The 23,367-nt window shown below is 39.1% G+C and overlaps 1 protein-coding gene across 14 annotated transcripts in view; it reads right to left on the bottom strand.

Moving 5' to 3' along the window:
• The window catches only part of FNBP1 (formin binding protein 1), a 99,111-nt gene that overhangs the window by 29,524 nt on the left and 46,220 nt on the right, over positions 1-23,367 (bottom strand). For all 14 annotated transcript variants that reach the window (XM_085325252.1, XM_085325260.1, XM_085325248.1 and 11 more), the window contains exons 5-8: positions 20,343-20,405; positions 19,379-19,483; positions 6,137-6,265; positions 4,226-4,372 (exon numbers count right to left, since the gene is read on the bottom strand). In XM_085325252.1, coding sequence (XP_085181378.1) covers positions 4,226-4,372; positions 6,137-6,265; positions 19,379-19,483; positions 20,343-20,405 — 444 coding nt within the window. The remainder of the gene's footprint in view (positions 1-4,225; positions 4,373-6,136; positions 6,266-19,378; positions 19,484-20,342; positions 20,406-23,367) is intronic.

The following is a 23,367-nucleotide window of genomic DNA, read 5'->3' as shown; positions in this document are numbered from 1 at the left end:
GTATTTCACTGTGAGGTGGCTGAACACTGGAACAGGCTGCCCAGAGAGGCTGTGGAATCTCCATCCTTGGAGATGCTCAAAACCCAGCTGGGCTCGGTCTTGGGCAACTTGCTCTAGTTGATCCTGTTTGAGCAGGGACGGTTGGACCAGGTAGTCTCCAGAGGTCCCTTCCAACTCTTCCTCTATTAAAGTTGCTTACCCTTTTGGTTTTATTAGGAGCACTAGAGGCAAGTGAGCCATACACTACATGCAGTGGTTTTGCCTTTTTTTTTTTTTGGGGGGGGGGGGGGGGGGGGGGGGGGAGGGGGCAGGTATTAATGAACACAAGAGCAATATATTGTTTTTTTCCTGCTGAGACCTACAAACACAATTAATTATACATAAATTCAGACTCAGACTTCAGCTCAGAAAACGCATTTAAACCTAATGGTCCCAGGAAAAAAAAAAACACACGACCTATTTGACTTCCTGGGAAGAAAGCTTTTTACGTTATACTTTAACAGTTTTCACTCAAAGATCATTAGAGAAATTATGCTACAACAGGCAGATATCTCACGAGCCTCTAGAGAAGACCACAGCCATCCTGTTCAGAAAAAAAGGGTGAATTTGCCATTTTGAAAGACTGATTGTATCTGTAGATAAAAATAGCATTCACAAAAAGTTGAGTGATTATCAACATATTCAGAGGCCAGGTTTTAAGCAAAAAGAGATATAGGAAAAGTTTTGTAAAAGCATCCAGGGGACTGTGAAGCAAATTAAGGCCTGATATCCTCAGTCTATCAGGTACACTGTAAAACTCAAACAACTTTTAAGGGAAGTACACCACTCTATTTTGTCCTAGTTTGACATTAAAACTTCCTTAACTCTAAATATTTGAAGAGATTTTTAATAAAAATCATGAAAATAAGGCCAAGAAGGAAGAGAGAAGAGACCAGAAATAAATAAAAACAAAGTTACATTAAATATTCTACTGGTATCTTATCCTATGCTTAGAGCCTTTCTTTTTTTCCTCTTTTAATTGTATGGTATTCCTTCTATTTAGTCAAAAACATCCTTCCACTACAATGGGACTAAAAATAACCAGCATGCACTGGTTATGCATTATCAAAAAGAGATAATGTCATAACAGGAACTTTCAAGTCCACAACAAATTAATTCTCTCTGCTGCTAGAGCTTTCAGAAGCAAATTCTGCATTGGTTCACTTAGCAGTCACTACAGCTTACCCTTGAAATATGACCTCTGCTTTGCCTGAGCTGTTATAAAAAAAGGAGATGGAAAAGTAGTATATTAGAAACAGAGCTAACCAGTACTCCCAGCTAAACTCTGACATCTTCCACTGGTATTAGTGGGAGTTTTACATGCTTCAGAGAGGGCATAAAGCAATCCTATTTAAACAGTTGCAAATGGAGTAAGCCTAAAAGTTTGGCTGTTTTGCAAGTTGGCATGAGGCAATACTTTTCCTTCTTTGCAACTTAAATAATACAAAATATTTTCCATTTATCATTTTGGTTTTAATACCATCCAATGAAACAGGGGCTCCAGAAAGAAATGATTTCCAAGTTCCTGCTAGTACCAATAGAGGGAGGGAACACACAGCTGGTGATGGAAAAGAGGCCTGTTAGCAGCCTGCACTTCCAAAGCTTTAATACAACTATACAACTTCATTCTTACTTGCTATTATAGCAAGTAAGTTCTGATGCTACAGATCACTGGAGTTCATAGATGCAGTATAAATCCCACCTATGTGAGGCTCAAAACAGAATGTAAAAAAAGCTCAGAGATGCCCAGATGAAGTGTAAAGTACTGCCTATTTTTTTTTTAATTATTTATTATTTTTAAACAGTAATCCCTTACCATCAGCTGGTAATGTTTTACTGGCAATGAAAAACATTGCAGAACTTAGTTTTTTAAATCCTTCCAGCTAGAGTTGACTCATTGTTCAATACACAAGCTAAAGTGGTAAAGTGCTAGGATGAGAGCTTTCCCTGTAATTGTTTTCTCTCTGACCAATATATCCCCTGTATTTGTTATTCCACCTAAGGCCCTAGCTTCTGAATTGGAGTTAATGCATGAGGAGCAGAGCTTTCATTTACCCTCTCCCCTTCTTCAGTAATTCTGAATGTGATTTTTCTGGGTGGAAAAAGTGAAAATGAAAACCAAGAACATCAGTCAAGAGCTAAGAAAGAACTTCAAATAAGTCACTGCCTTGTATCAATTTCATGGTTTGTAAGGTCACTCATACATTTCACATTTGGTGATATTATAGTGGTGTTTTCCCAGCTGGGAAACACACATCTGTGTGGGCCCAGAATTTCACACAATGCTTCCTGCACAGCAGGCTCTTGGTTTTACTCACTGTTGTGCTAGCTATATTGTCACCAGCTGTCCTTGCATTCAGCTTTCCTGGAATATGACCTCATATTCAGAATGGACTACAGCTCAGATCTAGTTAGACTTTCCTACTCAAATTATTCCAAGCTTAACAAAGGTGAATAAAGGAGATAACCTTCAATTTGAACCTTTTCAGGAGAAGGAGAAACTTTCCTGTAAGCTGGAGAGTACCAAAACTTGCTTCCTAAATTTTAAGATGTGAGATGGGACAGGCTGCATCACTGGATAAAGCAGGATCAAATCTATCACCTTCTCTATTTCTAGATTGCAACTGCTACTTTGCGAATGCTACAATGTGCATCTACGGCGACTCCTACAAAGTAGCAGGAGCTGCAAAAGGGCAGAAATAGGCATCTCTCTTCTACAGGAACCAAAGAGGTTAGAAACATCTGTTCTAGTAGATGAAAAATTCTTGATGATATTTAAGAAAAAAGAACCCTTTTGTGGTTTCCAGTGTTTTCCAGATAGAATATGCTAAACTCTTAATTGTTCAGATGAGATAAATTTTGTTAAATACATTTTTGTTAGCACAGTGTTTACATGGTATTAATTGTTGTTGATGCTCAAAACCATCTTGTTCTAATGTCACTTCTGCGCGCACACACCCCCCCATCAATTTGACATACTGCAGGGGAGGGAAAAGAACCAACTTGAATGTAAAAATTCATCTTCATTCAAAAATCTAGCTTAAACCTTGGGTGTTTCACTGAAGGTCTCCTTAAAGGTTTCAAGCAGAGTGTAGGCCTAGGTATGAAACTAATCGTAGCAAGATTTTCATCATGCAGTGCCAAAAACGGTACCCAAACTGTACCCCAAAGGGGTACACTGTTCTAACATGCATTTCAGGGTCTCATCTCCCCCTTCTCCCACGCCCCCCAAAACCCAGTAACTTTCATATTCCTTGGCTTTCCATTCCCATGCTGCTCTGTGCGAGAGCAACTGCTAAGCTGAAAGTAGTGTATCCATTTCAAACCCTCAGCCTAAGGCTTATGCCGCCAATTAACTGCAGTCTCCAGGTTCTGGGCAATGAACAGCACAGAAAGGATTCCAGTGAAAAAGACATATGGGAAATTCAAACAGTCAGCAAGACACACGCTGTTTGTATTTGAAGCACTAATGTGATCCATGAAAAGGGTTGATAGAGCAGGCAGACACTTCATTTACAAAGGGAGCAGATCATTTTGAAAACTGAATAGAAAACTTATTTGCCCTTGTGCTGACTGTACATCAGGAAACTCTTCATCAGTCAATACAGTTTTGTTTTACTCCTACAATAATGTTCAGTAAGTCTCAAATCTTCAAAGAAAGAATTTACTGTAAAGTAGTAAATTATGCTAGTTATATTCAACTATTTATATAGCCAACATTGTAAGTACTTCCATTATTATAAGAGCAGCAGAAATACAGATGTTTCTGCAACATTCAATGTCTGACCATTATGAAGAAAATTCATCTGTATAAGAATTGGTGATGATCAGGTATCTGGAATGATGTGCACCACTCTCCTTATTCTATGAAGAAGCCGGTTTTTCAGTAACAGTATCTCAAGAAGTATTAACTCTACTGAAAGAAGAAAGTATTTCTAAAAAAAATTGGAAAAAAGTAATATGGCAGTAGTTGCATTCCTGCACATTAAGTAGATTTGGGAAATAATCCAAGGCATGAGACACTCACTGCATGAGACAAAAGAACTTAGGACAATAATCTGTCTCTTGTTCTAGTTCTATGATTTCAGAGCCCTCATACTGTGACCTGCACCCAGGACTTAAGTCTCCATACAAAGTGATCAGCAGTAAAGATGGCAATCAACAATTCAAACAATGCAACGCTTACATTCTTGTGATCAATTGATTCTGCTGCCTTCGTTATTTCATCCAGACACTTTCCAATGATGGGGATCACTTGGCGGTCAACCTCTGCAAAAGTTTTCATGGATTCACCTATCCTCACGATTCTTCTTTCTTCCATTTCTTGTATTTTCTAGAATGTTACATTTGATTTTGATCAAATATCGAAAGTAATTTCAGTTTCAATCAATTTCTCCCTAGCATATATCAGCTCCTTTTAAATTTGAGTTAAATACATTTTTAAAAACAGCCAGACTAGGACAGTTTTGTCATGAAAGCAGCAATTTACATTATTCCTGCAAACATCAAAATATTATTCTCAGAGCATTCTCTGTGCTACTATAACTTGAAAGTTAATTGAAAAATTCTTATGTTAGAAAATGCTGATTGGTCAAAACCCCCACCTTAGACTTTTGTAAGGATGGCTCCTAAGGCTTTTCATGAAAAAGCTTTCCAAGGATTATGTGTTTTGTGACATGTTCTGAAAGATTATATTTTTCATTCCAAGAGAGAATCCAAATGATCAAAAAACCTAACATCCTCCCCACTCCACCCCCCAGAAGGTGATTCTTGCTTTGCAGGTAGTCCTATACATCATGTATTGTTTACACTAAATCAACACACACTCCCTGCTGGTCACCAGATTCAGTGTGGTGATCCCCACTATCTATTCCACAGACTTGCAGTTTAGAACACAGGGCGAGTGGAYGTGGCATAACACACTTACGACAGATTATAACAGAGGACCAAAGGGCATGAGCAAAACCTGCCTGTTTCACATTAGACTGTAGGAATCTGATGGAAAGTTGTCAAATTTAACAAAAAAGATCTGCATAACCTTGAAGGAGCCAAAAGCCAACAAAAACAAAATGCTACAATTAAAGGAAACAACAGACACCATTTTCTAAAAAGTAACCATTATTTCAGTACTTAAAATACTAGAGCTTTCTAGTGCAAAAAGGATACTTCTGCAGAACTTTCAGCATACTTACCTATAAATCAGAGTGCTTATCAGATTTAGTATTAAATACACAAATACTGARAGTAGTCTGCATGTAATGCCAGGAATAATTTATCTCAAAATTATGATTTGAAAGATCGTGAAGTRAATAAGTAGATGCATTTATAACTAAAAATTTCAAGTTATAAATAAGAAAATGTCTATTTGCTATGTAARTATCAGTTATTTCTGATCAGATGATAAACATGCAACAACTTCTCTCTTGGAGAGGTTATATTTTCCACTTCTTGAATCTCATGACCCATTACAATGGAACAATCATTTAGGACCTGTGTTCCACTACATTACTCTCTCTTTATTCAASCACAAATTCAGATCTTAAGTCAATATATATCTGATGGTTTTTTTGTTCTCGCTCTACAGTCTGTCCTAAGCATCTGAAGACATAATCAGCAAACTTAAGCCCTGACATTCACTATCACAGAGTTATTGTCATTTAGATTAAACATCTGTGAAGTCTGGTTTGAGAAGAGGTTAGAAAGGACTGTGAGGCTTTACAGATGCAAGGATACCCAGCTGACTTCTCCAACAACGCAAATAGTGCTCTCATTCCCCAGCTGCACGGACACAAGAGTTTAATAGAACAAGACTGTGAAGAACTCCAAAAAGACTACTGTAATCTGTCGTGACAATCCAATGTCTTGTAGTTCATATATTACTGATCACTTGGTATCTAGTTTAAGAGATGGAGACAATTTATCACACCAAGCTCTCTAGCTCTTGGATTGGTAAATTGCAAATAAAGTTTGCTAATGGAGAAAAAACTGACACAAAAGGAGGACAGGGTTACAGAACTGGACCAATGTGCAATACATCCCTCTCTCCTCCTCACAAGAAGAATACGGCCTACTCATGAATGCTGCCAAAGACACCCACCTGGAAGATATTTGGTATGTGTGTGTAGTAATGATCATGCTGCTCACTGTTGAACTTCTGTAGAGTTGAAGAGTATTCTGCTTTGCTGTCTTCTGCCATTTGATGTCGCAGTTGGGCTTGCTGTCTTGCCTAAAGAAATGCCAAAACAAATTCAGAATTTGTATTGTATGGAAATAAATTGCACYGCATTGCTCCTAGTGTTGCTATCCTTGCCAACAGGCAGTTCAGAAACATTAGCATATGGGGCTCTGAACACTTCCACTTCTGATTTATTGCCATTTCCTGTTATCTGTTTCATCTGCTTCAAGCTTAAGGATCCAGTGTGCACTGCTGGACTTTAGTCCTCATTCTTCTGTCAAATGTAGCACAGCTTTGCCCTCTGTTAAACTGGCATATATGTCTGCCTTTAAAATTCAGAAATTTCAATTGAATCAGTGAAAATGTGGCATATGGAAAACTTGTGTTCCTAATTTGCTTAAGTAGTAACACCTCTCATCTCAGATGTACCCTCAAAATGAACATTTCTCATCATTTTCCATCTATATTAAACAAACAGCAAGTCTTTCTGCTAGATCTGCGACCAAAAACAGTCCATTTCCCCAACKAGCATGGCTCTTATTATGCTTGGTGTCTACTGATTTTTGCTTTTGTTACATGTCATTTCCACGAACCATTTTGTATTCCAAGAACCACCTCTCTTCCTACTACACCTAAAACACAATAAAAAAAATTGCCTCCCCCCCCCACCCCGCTTAGGGGCTCAAACTTTCTGCATATTATGGACTCTTCTCACTCCACTTAATGCCTTGTTGGATGSCACCTGCTTTTTTCAAATGAACTACTTGCCTGTTGGCTAGCAGTATTTTTKGGGGAAAAGGGAAGACAGAAGGATGAGGAGGCTGTTTTTGTCTTATTTCCCATTATTTAGCACATCACCAAGGCAGAACACCTTAATTCATGCTCCCACAGTGCTGTCTGCAAAGTTCCTGTACCTACAYTTCCCTGAAAAGGGCTGGCACGAACTGCACAAGGAAAGGGGGACCTGAGCAGCAGCCAAAACACAACTCCTTTCCTATTTTTACCTACAYGGATGATTTGCTTTGCTACCCAGCCTAAAATAGCAGAGCAGCGGGCAATTAACCTCACTTCTTTCCCTGGAACAATCTGTCCCTGAGTGACCCTTTATATATTGTCAGATCTCTCTCCACAATTTTTCTTCCCAAGGCCTTGTGTCATCTGTTTCAGTGCCCAGTATTATTCCTTTGCTGTCTCTCCATCTGTTTATTTTAGCTGCCTTCTTCCTTGCTGATGGCCTTCAGACAGACGCTCTTCCTTCTCTTTCCTTTCTGCACAGYTCCCTGCACCCATGCACCTTCGTTCCCCACTCTGCATTCACTTGTTGAAGCTCCCTCTCCCACTTGTTCACAGAGCTCCTGTTCAGCCAGCCAGAGCGCTGTGGCTCATTACGCTCTTACGTGGCCCTTCGCCACCTCGCACGCTCCCCCGTCCCAGCAGAGCCTGTTCCAGGGCTGTAGAGCAAACGCTCACTCCAGGGAGGTCAAGGGGAGCTTTGCCTTTGATTTACAAGGCCAAATCCCAGGCCCRCTTAATCTAAACCCTCCTGTTCACACTAAGTTTTCAGACAGTCAATGAAGTTTCCTCACCTACTGTTGTCTACCTAACTCTGGACCAGTGCCGAGAATACTTCTTGAACGCTACCTTGCGATCATTCCCTCAGTCCCAGAATAAATCCCTTTAAGAAAAGACTGCTTTAAAAAAATCATTTAAAGCATTCTTGGATGTTTCAGGGAAAACAGTTCGAGAAATGACATTAACATACTCTAAGAAGGGGGCTGCCATTAAAAACTGTTCAGAATTGGGTTATCATCTCAACTGTTCCAAGCAGACAATAGTTTCCTGACAATAAATCCTTGAAATACCAAATCATGGAACATTTTAGTAACTGTAACTGGAAGGTATCAAATTCTGCCAGAAGGCTTCAAATCTCAATTTTAAAGAAGTAGGTTTCCCTCCCATTTGCCCAGCTCACACATCTCACCTAATAACTTATTTCACCTTAATTCAGCTATTGCTTTTGCCAGCAGTCAGTTGTAGGAATTTCCTAGATCCCCTTCATATTCTTTTTACAAAAAGAGTAATTCAAGCACAGTGAGAAAATTCTAGGTACAGGGTGCATAAATGGAGATGAAATAGTAGCATCAAATGGAAAAGACTGACTGTAACCAGGTAAATGAACCCCCAAAAGTCCCACCAGGATTTTTAATTGACCACTAACTCCCRTAAAGGGAGCATATAAAACCTCAGAAAATTTACCTGCAACAATGAAATTTCAAGAAAACATATCCTTTTTTTGTGTGTGTGCCTAAGTGCTACATAATTTATTAAATTTTCTCATCCACACACTTGTATGAGCTACATTGAACATGAGCGGAAAACAATACAGCTTTGTACAACACACACAAATATACCAGCAAAACAAAGTCAGCCATGGAAAGTCGGACAGCTGTAAGAGTAACGTACAGTTGTCTCCCAACCCCTTCCTCAGGACTCAGCTGCTACAGATCAATATTCATTTGTGAGGCCCATTCTCTTCAGCTACCTAAGAGCAACCCATTGTTTGAGCTGACTCTGTAGAAGGCCCAAGTCCACTTCTACTAGGTGGTGGGCCTTTTTTTTTTTTTTTCCTTTAAAACAGTACAAGTCAGGAATTTGCCCCACAACTCTATGGTTGAAACAGAAAAACAAGAAATCCGTTATTACACGTTTCAAGCCAGATCCTGCAAACATTAAGCTATCAGAGTTCATTCACATGAACATGCTCGTTGGCTGGATATGAGCAAGGGAACTCRGACCTAAACATATACAAGAGTAGACTCTCAGTTTCCAAAACTATCTTAACTGGCCCCAAATAAAAGGAGACAGTAGATGAGTAAGYAAAACTGGGCACATTCCAAAAAACAAGAATTTTGTATGAGAGTTCCAGTGATGTTTTGTTTCTCCTGGCCATTTTATGCACTTGGCAAGCTAGAAACAGCTCAAATATTTTTCCAGTGAGACATTTTGATCTTAAAATAAAAATATAAAAAAGCCTGGAATTTTTTGTATTACTTCATTGAATGTGTCACTTACTCTAACATCATCACTTTTAGTATTAACAGAATTTATTTTACTGCTAGGCTCTTGTACTCTGTTGGAAGCACAGAATGAAAAAATAAGATGGCGATGTTAAGTTTGAACACAGAGTAACAGATGCAGCAGCCTAGGGCTGCATGGAGTTACAGGAGCTTTATGGAGGGAACAGAATATTTTAGGAGCAATTTATAGTTGAGCTTAACAGAAAATAAACACCAAATACAATTTTGTCTTCTTTACTGCTCTTTACTGCACRTAGATGACTTCAGAGAGAGTATTTTTTAAGGCTTCTTGGAATTAACCTTAAAATACTTGATCTCAATGGTATTTTCTGGAGGCAAGACTTTGGAATAGCCAGTTTCTAGAGAACCAGACCATGACTTCAGATATGGGAGAACGACACTGTCATGCGGCTTTCAGTCAACATCCTCTTTCCTTTTAGGCAGACAGGGAGGACTGAGGAAGTGCTCAGGTTTCCAGCACCGCATACGAAACCACAATCCAGATCTTCCACAGACAGCCAGATTTCCTCTCAGCTGTAAGGGACATGTCAAGACTAGGTATTTGTCATGCAACAAGAAACATCCACTCCCCCTTTTAAAGGGGGGAAGGATGAGGTTACCTTTCTGTGTCTTGGAAAAAATCAGAAAACAGCACATACATTCAAGGGATTTGGGGAATTCACTCTTCAAGAGTAAACCTGTAGTACTTGCTACAAGAAGAAAGGCAGTTTACTTTCAAATTTCGTATTTAGCCTGAGCCTACCTGTCACTTGTAAAACATATGCATGAAAAATGTGGCAGTTTGGCAACATGATGCAACTTTGCAGGGATAGCCACTGTACATGAATGTGTCTGAAGAATTACTAATAGTGAAAGTTCTCAACAGTCCTTCCAAACATGCAGTACTATACAAGTCTTATACATTGACCTGAAATCAAAACTAATTATTTTGCCTTTGACCAGAGCTCACAAAAGTTAATAAATTAGAGAAAGAGAATATTCCTTTATGACTAGCATCGCCAATCTTAGAGGAGTGAGAAAATGCAGGCACATTGCCATGCATAACATGATGCTTTACAGAATTAAAAAGCCCAACAAATTCCTGTACTATGTTACTCGCATACACCTTCYCCCCCGCCCCCGCCAAAGTCATGTTCTATGTGAAGGGAAATTGGCAATCAAGTGCAGCATAAATTGGGGAGGGGCTACACTTTCTGCCATTTCAGTCTACAACAATGATTAAAAAATGAAGGGTATCTTCTTGCTGAGAACAATTTTCTAAAACACATTCCAGAAACAGCAGCAGGATCAATAGACACACTGTCTTCTGGGTTTACACAGACAAAAAAATGCAATTCCTCAAGGCTGTTGTGGTGGGAGTGATATGAATAACTGAAAAGGGCAGAAAAAAAGCTTTGGCTACTATTCATCTGATCCACACWGAGTGGAACAGTTCAACTTCTCAGCAGTTACTCTTACCCAGAGTGGCAGAGTTTCCAGACAAAACTTTTTTASTGAAGCTTGCTTTCTTCTTTTCTCCCTGTCCCCTCCCCTTAAAAAAAAATAACACTTGGACAGCATGCGAGACAGATCACTGCCAGGCCACTGCCTTCCAGAATAGACCCGTCTTTGGTTAAAACCAAGATCAGACTAAAATGCAAACAGACAAAAAAAGACCTCCCCCAAAAAAAAAAAAAAAAAAAAAAAAAAAAAAAGCATCCAAATCTTTCAAAACAAGTTAATGATAAAGGCAGACTCAGAAACACTTCACCAATTTCAGGAATGCTTTCAATTGCTTCCAGATTTTTTCAGCTGCAGCCTCTGGTCCTGCCTACACAGACACTCTCACATAGTTGCTCGCTGCCACCAGCAGGCATTGTCCCCAGTGGGGCGCCTCCTGGTAGCAGCAACACTGGCAGCATTTGCAGAATCATTACGAATAGTGGGAATTCTGCCATGGACTTCAAAACAGGGCCAGGATTTCAGGCTCTGATTTACACAGCCTCCAAATCAAGCTCCATTGTTTACTATTTTGCAATAATCAGTCTGATCTCTCTGAGCTGGCAAGCAAAAAAAGGCTTTCAGGAAAACAAATTTTGAAACAAGAAAAAGCAAGAAAATAGAATGGGGAGTGCAAAAGAAGAGGTGGGAAGAAGAAAAAAGGAAAACAAAAGATCATTATTTTCAACGCTAGAAGGGATGGAAAAAAGTCTGACAGTCTGTGTATTCCTGAAATCACTTGGCTGAATATAATATACAGATGAGCAAACAGCTGACAGGGAATGGAAAGTCTTCATGATCAAACCTCAGGAAATGCTATCTATTGCACTAGCATTCCATGTAATTCTGCCAGATTATATAAGCGCACACTAACAAGCGAAATACTAGAGTAATAAAACATTGTGGAAGCACCTTTAAAAAAGTGTGTGTGTATATATTTTGCAACAAGGACTCACCTAACTATCAGTCCTATACTCATCCAACTAGTTCTGTAGCACGATTACAAACACAGCTGCTAGCTGATTAACAGAGTCTGACAGCTGGAGGTTAACTTGAACTCTTAAGCAAGCCAGCCCAAGACTTGGGGTGCTTGGCTTTAGATCTTAGTTCTGCCACAGACTCCCTTGCAAAAATTTCAGTGCTTCATTTCCCATGTATAAAGCAAGGACACAGATATTTCTTTTCTATCATGTCCAATTTATCTCATCAATTTTGTTTGCAAAGTGTTCAGCACAGTCTAAAGTTACGTAATGGTCCTCTTACATAACGAAGAAAGAACAGCAGCAATTGCCACTGTGGCATTTGTCCAAAAGGTATCACCACCAAATATACTGTTTGAAGGCCATAATGAATTAATTATACCCTGAAACCAGAAGTTTGTCTTCTTGTACAGCAGTTCTAATGCCACAAAGACTAAACATGCAAATTGCCTTGGTGACCAAACTGCTGATAGGGAAATCCTTGCTTAAGWGCAGTAGCCAGCCTGCAGCTTGGAGAAATCCACCTCCTTCAGGATAGTTAATGAAAATCTGAGTTATTGCTAAAGAAAGAGGCGCTCGCACAGTCGGGGGGAGCATATGTGGAACGAAGGGAGGAGGTGACAAGAATAGAGATATTTTGGAACAGAGGCTGATAAAGTTTAAATGATTTCTGGAGAGCTGTTTAGTTGTACTAACATAAGCAAATTAAACTCTGCAGTGCATAAACATATGTATTGAATATAAATAACAAATTATTCCAAGACTGTACAACAGACTGCTTAGTTCACACTTGGAATACTGGACACAGTTCTAAATCACCTTTCTCTGGTGAAGATTTTACAAATACTGCAATGCACAGTGTATAGTCAGGGCTGAAGACAGTGGCTGATATGAAATTGCTACCATTAAAGCCCAATTTTATAGCTACAATACATTTACTGTTGCACTGAACACCTTACAGAAAATAAGGCAGTAAATCCCGATGTCTTTGCTTCAATTTTACTTGATCCGGTTCTTAGACAGGTAAAATAGCCTATTCTAATATTTTGACAGAGAAAGAATGACTACAGACTAGTTTTCCAAAGCATCGAAGCATAAACTAATTTGCTTTGCATTATCTATGAATGCTTCTTATATTACGAGTTGATCCTTAATTCAGAAGCACCCCCTTTCCTTCCCTATTTGCTTCACAAGGTAAATTTCCCTCCCAATAAGGCTGCATTTTAATGAAATTCTCAGTCAAATTGCTATGTAGGGCATTATTGAAGTGCACTGCTAAGAGGAAATGTAAATTTGGATGGATTTCCCTTATCTTATACTAAAACTGACTGATACTTGTTCTCCTTGATCTCTTAACACCGAACACACTATCTGCATAGGATACATAAGGGTATTATTAAATTATCCTGCTACTCCTGCTACAGTTATTAACTCTTTATTTACTAGAAATCAAAACTCATGCACTAGTCATGAGTCTAAAAGGAAAACAGCTGCTGTATCGTCACTTAATGTCACTAACGGCAAGTTGTAAACAAGACTTACTATTCCAGAAATGCAAATGACTGTCCTGAGGGACTCCCTACATTCACGTACAACATTGCCCATTAGGAAGGAAGCAGTTCCAAAAGGAGATCATCAGATGGCTGCATAACGCATAAAAATTACTTTAGGATGAACACAGTGGCCTTAAATCATGTTACCAAGGCAAGACTGCACTTGAATTGATGAGAAATTTGGCCTAAGTCACAAGCAGAGYTGCAGCAGGGTTTAGCCAGTTCCATCCACAGAGCAAAAGAAAAGCAGCTGCCTAATCAATGCATGCAAAATTCACTATGCAGAGAACATGGGGAAAATCTTATTTGCAAGGTAGAAGTTGCATAAGAAATGCAGAGGCCAGGCCCTCTCAAACTACATGCTGGACTGAGCCTTATTCACCCAGCCTGCGATTTCACTGAGACATTGGTGATGCACTTTCATAAAATCACAGCAGGCAAGGAGAAGCAAAGTCCCTGGAATTATTCACTGCAACAGGTGAAAAAATATTCACCATATTAACAACAAAAATACTGTGGAGCTTTTCCAGCTTCTATCATCTTCACATAGCATTACATTTTGTGAAGTGCTGAGAAATTCAGTATACCACCATGCACTGAGTTGAAGAAGAGAAGGAAGGAATAACACAAGCCCAGTTGTCAGAGGGCAGACAACTCAGTATCTCCTGAAAAATGAAGCCCATTAAATGGTTCAGGTGTGCAGAAGGCAGGCACTCAAAATCTCTGCCTATGCTGCAGAGTTTACTGCTGATGGTCTTAACTGACCAAAACCTTTGTGACCTACACTGCAATAACTTGGCTCTGAGCTGAAAATATACCTCTGTGGGTCACCTGAAAGATTTCAGTGATGCACACTGTATCTTGCTGTACCATCAGCTGTCTGCTATTCTGACAGAGTATACTGTAAATGGTGTATGAAGGACAATGTTGAAGCACAGAACAGATATTTCTCTGGGGCCTACGGCTCAGGTATCCTTCATTGTAAGGCTATGTACATTCTTATTGAAAAGACTTGTGTCAGGTAGGGCAGAAGCTGCCTATAAGCTGGGAGAACAGTTTAACAATTGACAGCATAAGTCCATTTGCAAAGGCAGGAAGATTGGTTTATTCCAGCAATCTCTCTCAATAGCAGTATTTCTACATTTATGSTCAGTAAGACCTTGCCAGTGATTCAGCTCATGTCTGCCTAATGCTATGTAAGTAGAGGTATCATCTATRGACAAGGGAGGAGATATAGACTCTTTACACAGCATTAAAATCGATAACGAGCACCTAGGGTCAGAATAGAGAAGAGAATGAAGCTTCAGATGTCAAGTGTAAGTATYTTTCTGTATTTACATTTACCAAACAGAAAATTAGTATCATGGTGATACTACTTTACGAGGTTTTTAAGGCTTTATGCAAATATTAAACCACTCAGGGACACAAAAAGTCTTGGACAAGGCAGGTATAATCTTATCTGAAGCTCAGAGAGCAATGGGGAAAGTTCCTAGAGTTTTCAATAMACTTAAAATTACTTCACTTGCCTCAGTTTCTCCCTTTCAAAAAAGAACAAAAACACCCCCAAAACACCATAAACACTGAAAAAAAAAAACAGTACATCTTGATTTGTGTTTATTAATGAACTCCTAAATGTCTCAGAGACAGCACAGGAATAAAACCATACAGTTTTCCTGTTTTTAAATATGACACAGTATGAGAACAAGAAAAGAAAGTAGCAGAAGCATTTTAAAAAAAAAAAAAAAAAAAAAAGGAATAGTACAATAATTCTGCATTTTGGAGTACGTTTGATTTCAAACTGATAGCTGACTTCCAAAAGCTCAAGCAGCTATAAGAAAATAAGGAAGCAAATTGGACAGGAAAAATCTCACCGCACCAGAAGAGATGTCAGCACATCACAGGATACGAATAAAATCTTAAAACAAACTCAGTCTTTTTGGGTGCAGGTCAAAGACTTGCTGAATACACACCAGTTGAAACAAACAAACAAAAACATTCCAGAAAAAATAAAACAAAACAAGCTACATAAAGTTTATAGCAAAGTCAGGAGCTTCTCACTAGGTGATAGTTAAGGTCAAATTTGCACTTCCATGCCTTTTGCTACCTCCTAAATCCACAAAACATTTACATTAACCTCAAAACCACTTGAGGTGGAATCCTCCTAACACAACAACAACAGAAAAATAAAACTAGGTGATTAGCCATGACTTCAGGATCGCAGTACCGGGAACTTGCACACAGCTCAGTTCATGCTGCCCAAAGCGGAAGATAACATTATTTTCTAGTAAAACAACTCTCATCTAGGACTCCAACACATGGCTGTGCTACTCATCAGCAAATGTGCAGACTCTGCCTGATRCTCAGTATCTCCTGTGAAGTGCCATCCTCCCCCTCAATTGCTATGCAAATCAAAAGCAGCAAAAGCACTCATCCCCTCACAGAGTTGCCACAACCACTTCCTCTTTAAAAGCAGATTCTGTAAAATATATTTTGAAAATAAACCTTCATAAAAACCAGTTGATTCCCCTCCCTCCCCACTATTGGGTGAACTCTGCACATACTCCACTGGGTACCACGTTATCCCATAAAGATGTCAGCTTTTCAGTGACTGCAGCTCTAAAGAGAGGGAACAAACAATAGAGCACTTCCTTATATGTACACTGACTCTGCACTGGTAACAGAGGCTGTTTCCCCAAATGGTCAAAAAATTAAAGCAACTCCACTGTGGTTTTTGAAAGAGAACTCCTTTAAAAGCATACATCCCACCCCCATCCAAATGGAGCTTAACTTCTGCAGTGACACCTATAAGCTTTCCCACAGCTAGCATCAACATGTTATGCAGTTCACTTGGCTTACTTATCGCCACAGTACAGCTTTTTGCAATGCACAAGTTTTCTATCTCACTGTGCTAAACTGAACTGTCAAAACATTTGTGCCAACCTGCACTGTGCATTCACACTTGCACATCCTCTCTGCAGATGTTGGCTACTCACAATTTGAAGGCTCAGTACAAATATGTGAAAGGGAGCTGAAGGACTCTGAACCTACTCCTCTTTGATTTTTGCATAAAGACTGTGACCATAACTGAGATCTGAACACAGCCTTTTGCTCCRTGTAACCAACACCAAAAAAGGAGATGAGAGTAAGCAAAACTAAATATCCTGCTGTCTTTTATATCCACTACCAAACTGGGGGGCCGCAAATGTGAACAAACTCATAATGGCCATAGGAGTAGCAGAGATGGCATGTACCCTACTTGCATCAAACTTGAGCTCATTCTGCATATGCAGTTTGGTCCTCGGTGCAGAACACCTGTATTGCCCACCCAGCCCTGCCTCCAAGTACAAACCTGAGGACCTTCACCATGCTTCTRTTAAACAGTCCTGAAGCCTGAAGAAGCAAGGAGAAAAGTAATTCTTAATTTGTTTCTCTACCACTATTCTGGTTACTTAATACTAGAAAATTGTAATATCAAGAGCTATCCCTTCGGCAAGGCTATTTTAAGGGCTGGTAAGTGGCAGCTCTATCACAGAAGTTCTTGCTGTACTTCTCAAAGGCTACTACGATTGAAAGATGGAAGTGCTAGCAATTCAGAGCCCTGTATGGTTTTCCTGTGTCAAAGCATTAGGTGTGTTAGGGAGTTGCAGTTTTATATAGCTAGATATCTGTCGTTATAATCACTGAAGAATTTCATTTCTGTTACTCTAATGCATGATGTGAAAAGTAGYTCTAGTGTCTTGTCATATTTGCAGGTACAAGCTAAAATAGCCAAGGTGTCAATCTCCAGCCCAAGAAATGAGTGCAGCTGATCACACTGCTTGAAGAGCACTTTGCTCAGCCAACAAGTGAATAGTACTGCCTCTGACCACAGTCAAATCATCTGCTTTCCTGGCCTGAAGGATTTTTGGGAGCAAGACTGCAGCAACCAGGCCATAAGGGGCAAGTGAAAATCAGAAGCACTACAATAGGAAGAGGAAATAAAAAGTCATCATCTTGCTTTATTTGAAGCTGAGCAGTTTCTGCATCTCCTTGGAGCAAGTCAGAGAGAGCTGCCCCCAACAGCAGTGCTTAGTTAAACAATATCCTATTCTGCACTTGGGAGTTATGTAACAGCAGTCCCAGTCACATGGGCAAGGGGAAGCAAAGAAAGGGCATTATTCACGGCCTGACATGGATGAACCCAGTTTAACACATGCACTTAGAAAACACTGTTCTCTCTGTTCAGTAATATTATTTCACATTCCACTCGTTTTGATAACCTTTTCCTTCTCCATCCACCCCACTGACTGACAGCAAAACTGGGAAGCCAACTAAYGCCTTCTCCAGAGACTAGCCAAACATCACTGCTCTAGCAGAACTAAGAGAATCACTTAATACAGATAAAGCAGTTATGATCTTTCTCTGGAACAAAAAGTGCATGTGGCATTACATTTTCAACATCCCTGTATACCCTGTATACGCATTCATCCATAAAGTACCCTGGCAAACCCAGAAGGTGATGCAGAAGAAAAAAAATAAAAGAAAAAAGAGAGAGAGAGAGAGAGAGAGAGAGAGACAGACAGACAGACATGACAGCGGTATTTCTACTTTGATACTCAGTAACACTTCTGAGGAAGTTTTCTGAGCTACTGTTCTACTTTTAATATGTGCATCTTTGATGCTTTCTTCTACCCAACTTCCATGATGCTCAGCATACTAGACACATTTTAAGTCTACACAGATCTAAGGAAAAACTCATACGACAATTTCCTAGAATTGAATTAACCAAGAGTGGAATGAAGTGGACTTTTTGAAAGCAAAACCTACAAGTTATAGTGGAAATTTTGGGCTATAAAATCATTCCTTATGTATAATTTAGTTCCCCTTCCTGCTCCTGCAGCAAAAGGTCTGGTACGTTTAAACTTAGGAGCGTTTTTCCCTCATTTTCTTTTTCTCATTAAAAGGAATCCCACGTAAACTAGATTTCAATGATAAAGATCTTCGTATAAAACAACAGCACCTCTGACACTACAGTCTGAACCAAGAGGAGACAAGAATTTACTGTCAAAGAGTAAAATGAAGACAGAACACTTCTAATCTGCTTTCCCACAGGTGCTAAATTCTACACTGTTTCAGGGTACACATTAAAACATGCATATAATGCCATGTTTTGACCTGCTCAAGTGTACTGTTTTCTACCTATGTGAATCAAACTTTCATGGAAGACAAAACTACCCCTACACTTTGCAACATCTTGATTAGAATTACTAATCACATCTTCTGAGCAGAACAGAAGCAACTTAAACATATCTTCTGCATTCCTGCTTTCTTAAACTACAGGGGCATCACTGGACTTGGATGTTTAAACACTGTACATCCTTCTGCAATCTGATTCTGAATCACACCAAAGGGAGAAAATACTAGCACTGAAACATTTGAATATATGTGTAAAGTTAAGCATCAGCTCAGAAGCTTTGCTGAATTGGTGTCAATGTGCAAAAGCCACATGCAGCTCTGCAACCAGACAGCAAATGTGAAATGAAAGTAAAAGCTACATGCCATCTGTGACAAACAAGAACTCCAGGATTCTCCACAACATGAAAAGCTGTTCGGCTGTAAACCCAAGCATCAGAACAGCCATCCTGGAAATATCTCACTGCAACCAATGACATCAGGACATCTGAAGTGTTGCTCAACAATGCATGAAGTCTGATTCCACCTGAATTAGACAACATGTAGGTAACTGCAAGCACCTATTGTCTTGGGAAAGTCCTCAAAAGCTAGTCTGTCACAGAATCTGGGGTTTTAGGTAAAACTGATTTTGCATAAACTTATTTGGAGCCACATCARCTGTGTTAAACTGAGATACCATTACACTGAAAAATCTGACTGCATCTGTTTACAATTTTTATGCAAATGCAGGTCCCTGCAGATACACCTCTATTTTTTTTAATCAGCCTATGAACTGACTTAAGCAAGATATTAAGCCTCAGCAGGTTTATAATACCAGCAGGACTGTGGAATTGATCCTACCACATCCACATCTACAAGTAGGCTCTCCTTCCTCTGGCTTACCTTTTCGACRTCTGCTTTTGTAACATTGATGTCAGCATCCATCTTCTCAAAATACTGCTGTGCTCTATCAGCTTCTTTACAATCACGTTCAAACCGCCTTTTACTCTGAAAAAGAAAAATACAAGTCTTCACTTYGAAAAAGAAACATTATTTGAAGAACAACAACAAAAAAACCCCAAACCCCAGAAAAACTAAAAAGCAATYCTGCCCCTAAACTGGTCTGCTGCAACTATTGTAAGGAGATTTTAAGACTAGCTTGTTGATATTGGCATACAAAAAAATTGCAAAAACAAAGTTGCCGTAAATACRTTTTTCGCTCTAACCTTCACACATCATCAATGCGTGATGTGGTTTCCCTATTAACATCAACATCTCTTCTGCTGTAGTCTACCAAATCATTTTTTTCCTACATTCACCTCCCTCATTTTTAGAATACACAACAAGCAAGCTACTAAGATGCACACATTTGTGAAAGGGACTTCGAGTYACTATTGTCTCCTCTCCTATCCTTTTCTCCACTTACATTTTCTCACATGCTCATGCAACAAATGCTGAGGCCCAAATTCAGATGTATTTACTTTTGAGGAACAGTACCTTAACCTCGAGATGATCCTATTCCAAGTATTCAAGCAGTAGAAAGGTATTCAGCTTATAAAGAAATATCTAAGCAGGACCTAAGGGACTCTGCATTTCTAGGAATGCTCAACACACTTTTCAAGTCATATCAAATGAAATGCTACTCGTGATACACACAGATCCTGGGGAAAGCCAAATGTACCATTAAATCAGACTCTCTCATGTCTCTYATTTTATTTAAGACAGCAGGGTTTTAAGTATCACATTTCTTCAGTTTTCAGACCTTTTATTCATATACTCTCCTTTTTCAAATGTCATGTTTGGAACCATGTCTATGAAAACAGTATAAAAATGGTTTAAATGTCACATCTCAGAAGTTTCCACTTACTGCTTCAAGTTGTTTCCAGCAAGTTTCAATATGCTGTTGTGCCTTTCGGCCATCATGGAAGTGCTGTTTAGAAAAAATAAAGAAAAGAAAAAGAAAATATTTTGAACAACAAAAGAACAGACAGCCAATTATGCTCAAGGAGTTCTAGAGATAAAACAGAAATTATTCTGACAGCTGTGTTCTGCAGCTCTGGAAAATTGAGCAGGTGTATGATGACTATCTAATGTCTCAGCAGACTGCAGATGTATATTTGCATCAATTATAGTGGTTATTTAGACAAAGTCTAATTAATCCCTTTAGCAATTCTACCTTGTATTGTTCAGTGTAACTTGTAATTATTGGTTTCCTATACTGTGAAATCTTAAGTACTTTTATCTGAAGAGGATAACTTTAGTTACTGACTGAACACTAGAGCTGAATTAAAATCTCTCTCTACACAGAATTTACTAAGCTGCCGCTGATTGACATATTCTAGCAACTGATGTTTGCCCTGATTTTCATTCAGTCTCAACATGAAAAATCTCTTCTTCCTAGTTACTTGCTGCCTTTGTGAAGCTGGTTATTTGTTGCTTTTGAAAGGTGTTCAGTACCTTGCAYCCCTTCAGATACCTTCCCCTCCCATACCTTAAGATGCACATGTACATTAAGGGGCTATATAAGCTCTGAAATGTCAGCTGCAAACTAAATGATAATGTCCTTYAAAACATAGGAACTTCTTACATGAACAGTGTACAGCTGCCTTTTGCAGCAAAAACCTTTTAGTTAGTTTAAAAAAAACTTAGTTCTTAYGTGATGCTCTTCATTTAAGAACCTAATACACTTTAAATATTATTCCCTCTATCTTCTAAATGCCTCACTTTTCCTGAGGAGAAGCAATTTGTTCAAGATCACTGTGTGAGTCAATGACAGCTGTAAATAGAGACCACGAATTCTAATGTAGTCCCCAGTTGACTGCTAGAACAGGCTGCTCTGCTTACAAAACATCTTTCAAAATAATTAATACAGAAAAACTAATAATAGGAAGAGAGAGAGCCTTTTCCACTGTATTATTTACTGGCAAYCAGGTTATTTTATTCAAATACAAAACACTTTCACGCAGTAAGCTTAAAGCTATAGGTTTCACACTGCTAGATAGTCCCACAATTCACCAAAATCCATACATCCTCAGGCCCATGCATCACTCATTACATACATTTTATACTACATGGTATCAGTCTGTTACATTAATAGTGACATTTCCTAGCTATTTTTCTCACTYCACCATACAAGCCAACCCTAACACATACGAGAAGCAAACTATCATAGGCTGAAAACTGTAATTCTGTCTTATGTAGTGTCCAATAGACTTCTATTGCCTTAAAATCGTGATGACCCTCAGCTTAGCTGTGTGAGCGGAAAAGCAGCACACCGCTCCGAGCGCTGTGGGTACTACCGCCCACATGTAATCCCAAACCTCTGCAAGCAGGGATGCTTACCTACTGTTGAACATAGGGGCATGCTAGAGCTTTAGTGGATAGTGTTTATGCAAAAATTCTTGAAGAACAGAAGAGAGGCACGATGTCAGTAACACTCTTAATTATGGGTACGCAGAGCACTCGCCTCTGCCTGCTGTACTCCTACCTACTGGAAACACTGAATGTGAAGCAGCCAGGCCATAAAAGGCAAYGCAGCTGAACGGCTGGCAGTGCTACAGAGCCATCCTTCACCATTAACTCTRGTAACCTCTACCCACCATCCGAGGCTCCTCCAGAAACTCATTCACTGCATTGTGACATGATTAAAAAAAATACATAACTATAAAACTACTGGGGTGGCAGGGAGAAGACTCCCAGTGGAACTTGGTTCCTTCTCTAAATTCTCATTTCCTTTAAAGTCCACGACTGAGATACTACATCTTTCTTGCTAAAACACTTTGAAATGCTCCTCATATCAAGCCTGCCTTTGTAAAAAAAAGTTTAGGAAAACAGTCCAAAGGAACTGCAGTTTAACACTACATTTTTAAACATTTTGGTACTGAACATGGGATATGTGGAAATTTTTAACAGTGAAGCTGCAAGTAAAATTACTTGGCTGTCTTCAAACTACAGTTCCTGCCTCCAGCTTTCATCATCTTTTGTGTGCTTCCCTGTTCTCTGTCTCCAGCTTTGCTGGAGAGTATGAAGAGMCTTGATTTGAGAACAGCTGGCCTGTTTGAAACCTAGTACTCTCAATGATCCATAAAGATTGGGGAGACAGACAGACAGATCCCAACATGCCAGGTTAAATTAACAGCACAACTGTTAAATTTATCTCACCTGGGTGGGATGACAAACTTGAACTCAAAAGCATACCAGATAACAGAACTAACATGAGTTCATATTTTTAAATCACTTTCAAGTTCACCAACAATGTAGTTTAAACCTGCATAAGCCATTCATCCTATTTCCAAATTCACCTTTGTAAACCGAACTCTACAAGTTAAATTACATGGGAAAGAAGCAGTAAACCTGGGCAGTAAGACCATATTCTTTTCAGTTTTTGCTATTTTAAGCAGTTCCTTTACAGGAATGGGGCAAGAACATGTAAAATGGTCATTAACGAGCATTATCAACCAGTAAAATTGAGGAAAATGTCTTATGATATAGAGTAACAGCCTGATGAATACAGGTGCATCACATTTTTAGGATTTCACTGAAATACTGGTATTTCACCTATTTTCTAAACATATTTACAACCCAAAATTCTTTTGTGTTATCACATATACATCCTTGCTACAAGAGACAGCCACGTGTAATAATAATCATAATATATATTGAGCATACTTTTATTTCTGCAAATCCTTTATCAACCAAAAATTCAAATGCACCTAAGTGATAAGAGCTAGTACCTTCCAGCTACCTATACTTCTTCAATACCCCCATTCTATAGACAAGAAAATTGAGACAGTACGATTAAGTGATTTGCTCAAAGTCATACAGGAAGCCTCCGATTTCCTCAAACCCTGTACTATCTTCAACTTCTGCAAACTCACTTCCTTTAACAGACT

This window comes from Rhea americana, unplaced genomic scaffold (genome assembly GCF_003343005.1).
Source record: "Rhea americana isolate MKP2758 unplaced genomic scaffold, rheAme1 scaffold_97, whole genome shotgun sequence".
NCBI lineage: Eukaryota > Metazoa > Chordata > Aves > Rheiformes > Rheidae > Rhea > Rhea americana.
Note: the sequence above shows the minus strand (reverse complement) of the source record. Positions and strands in the feature narration are given on the sequence as shown.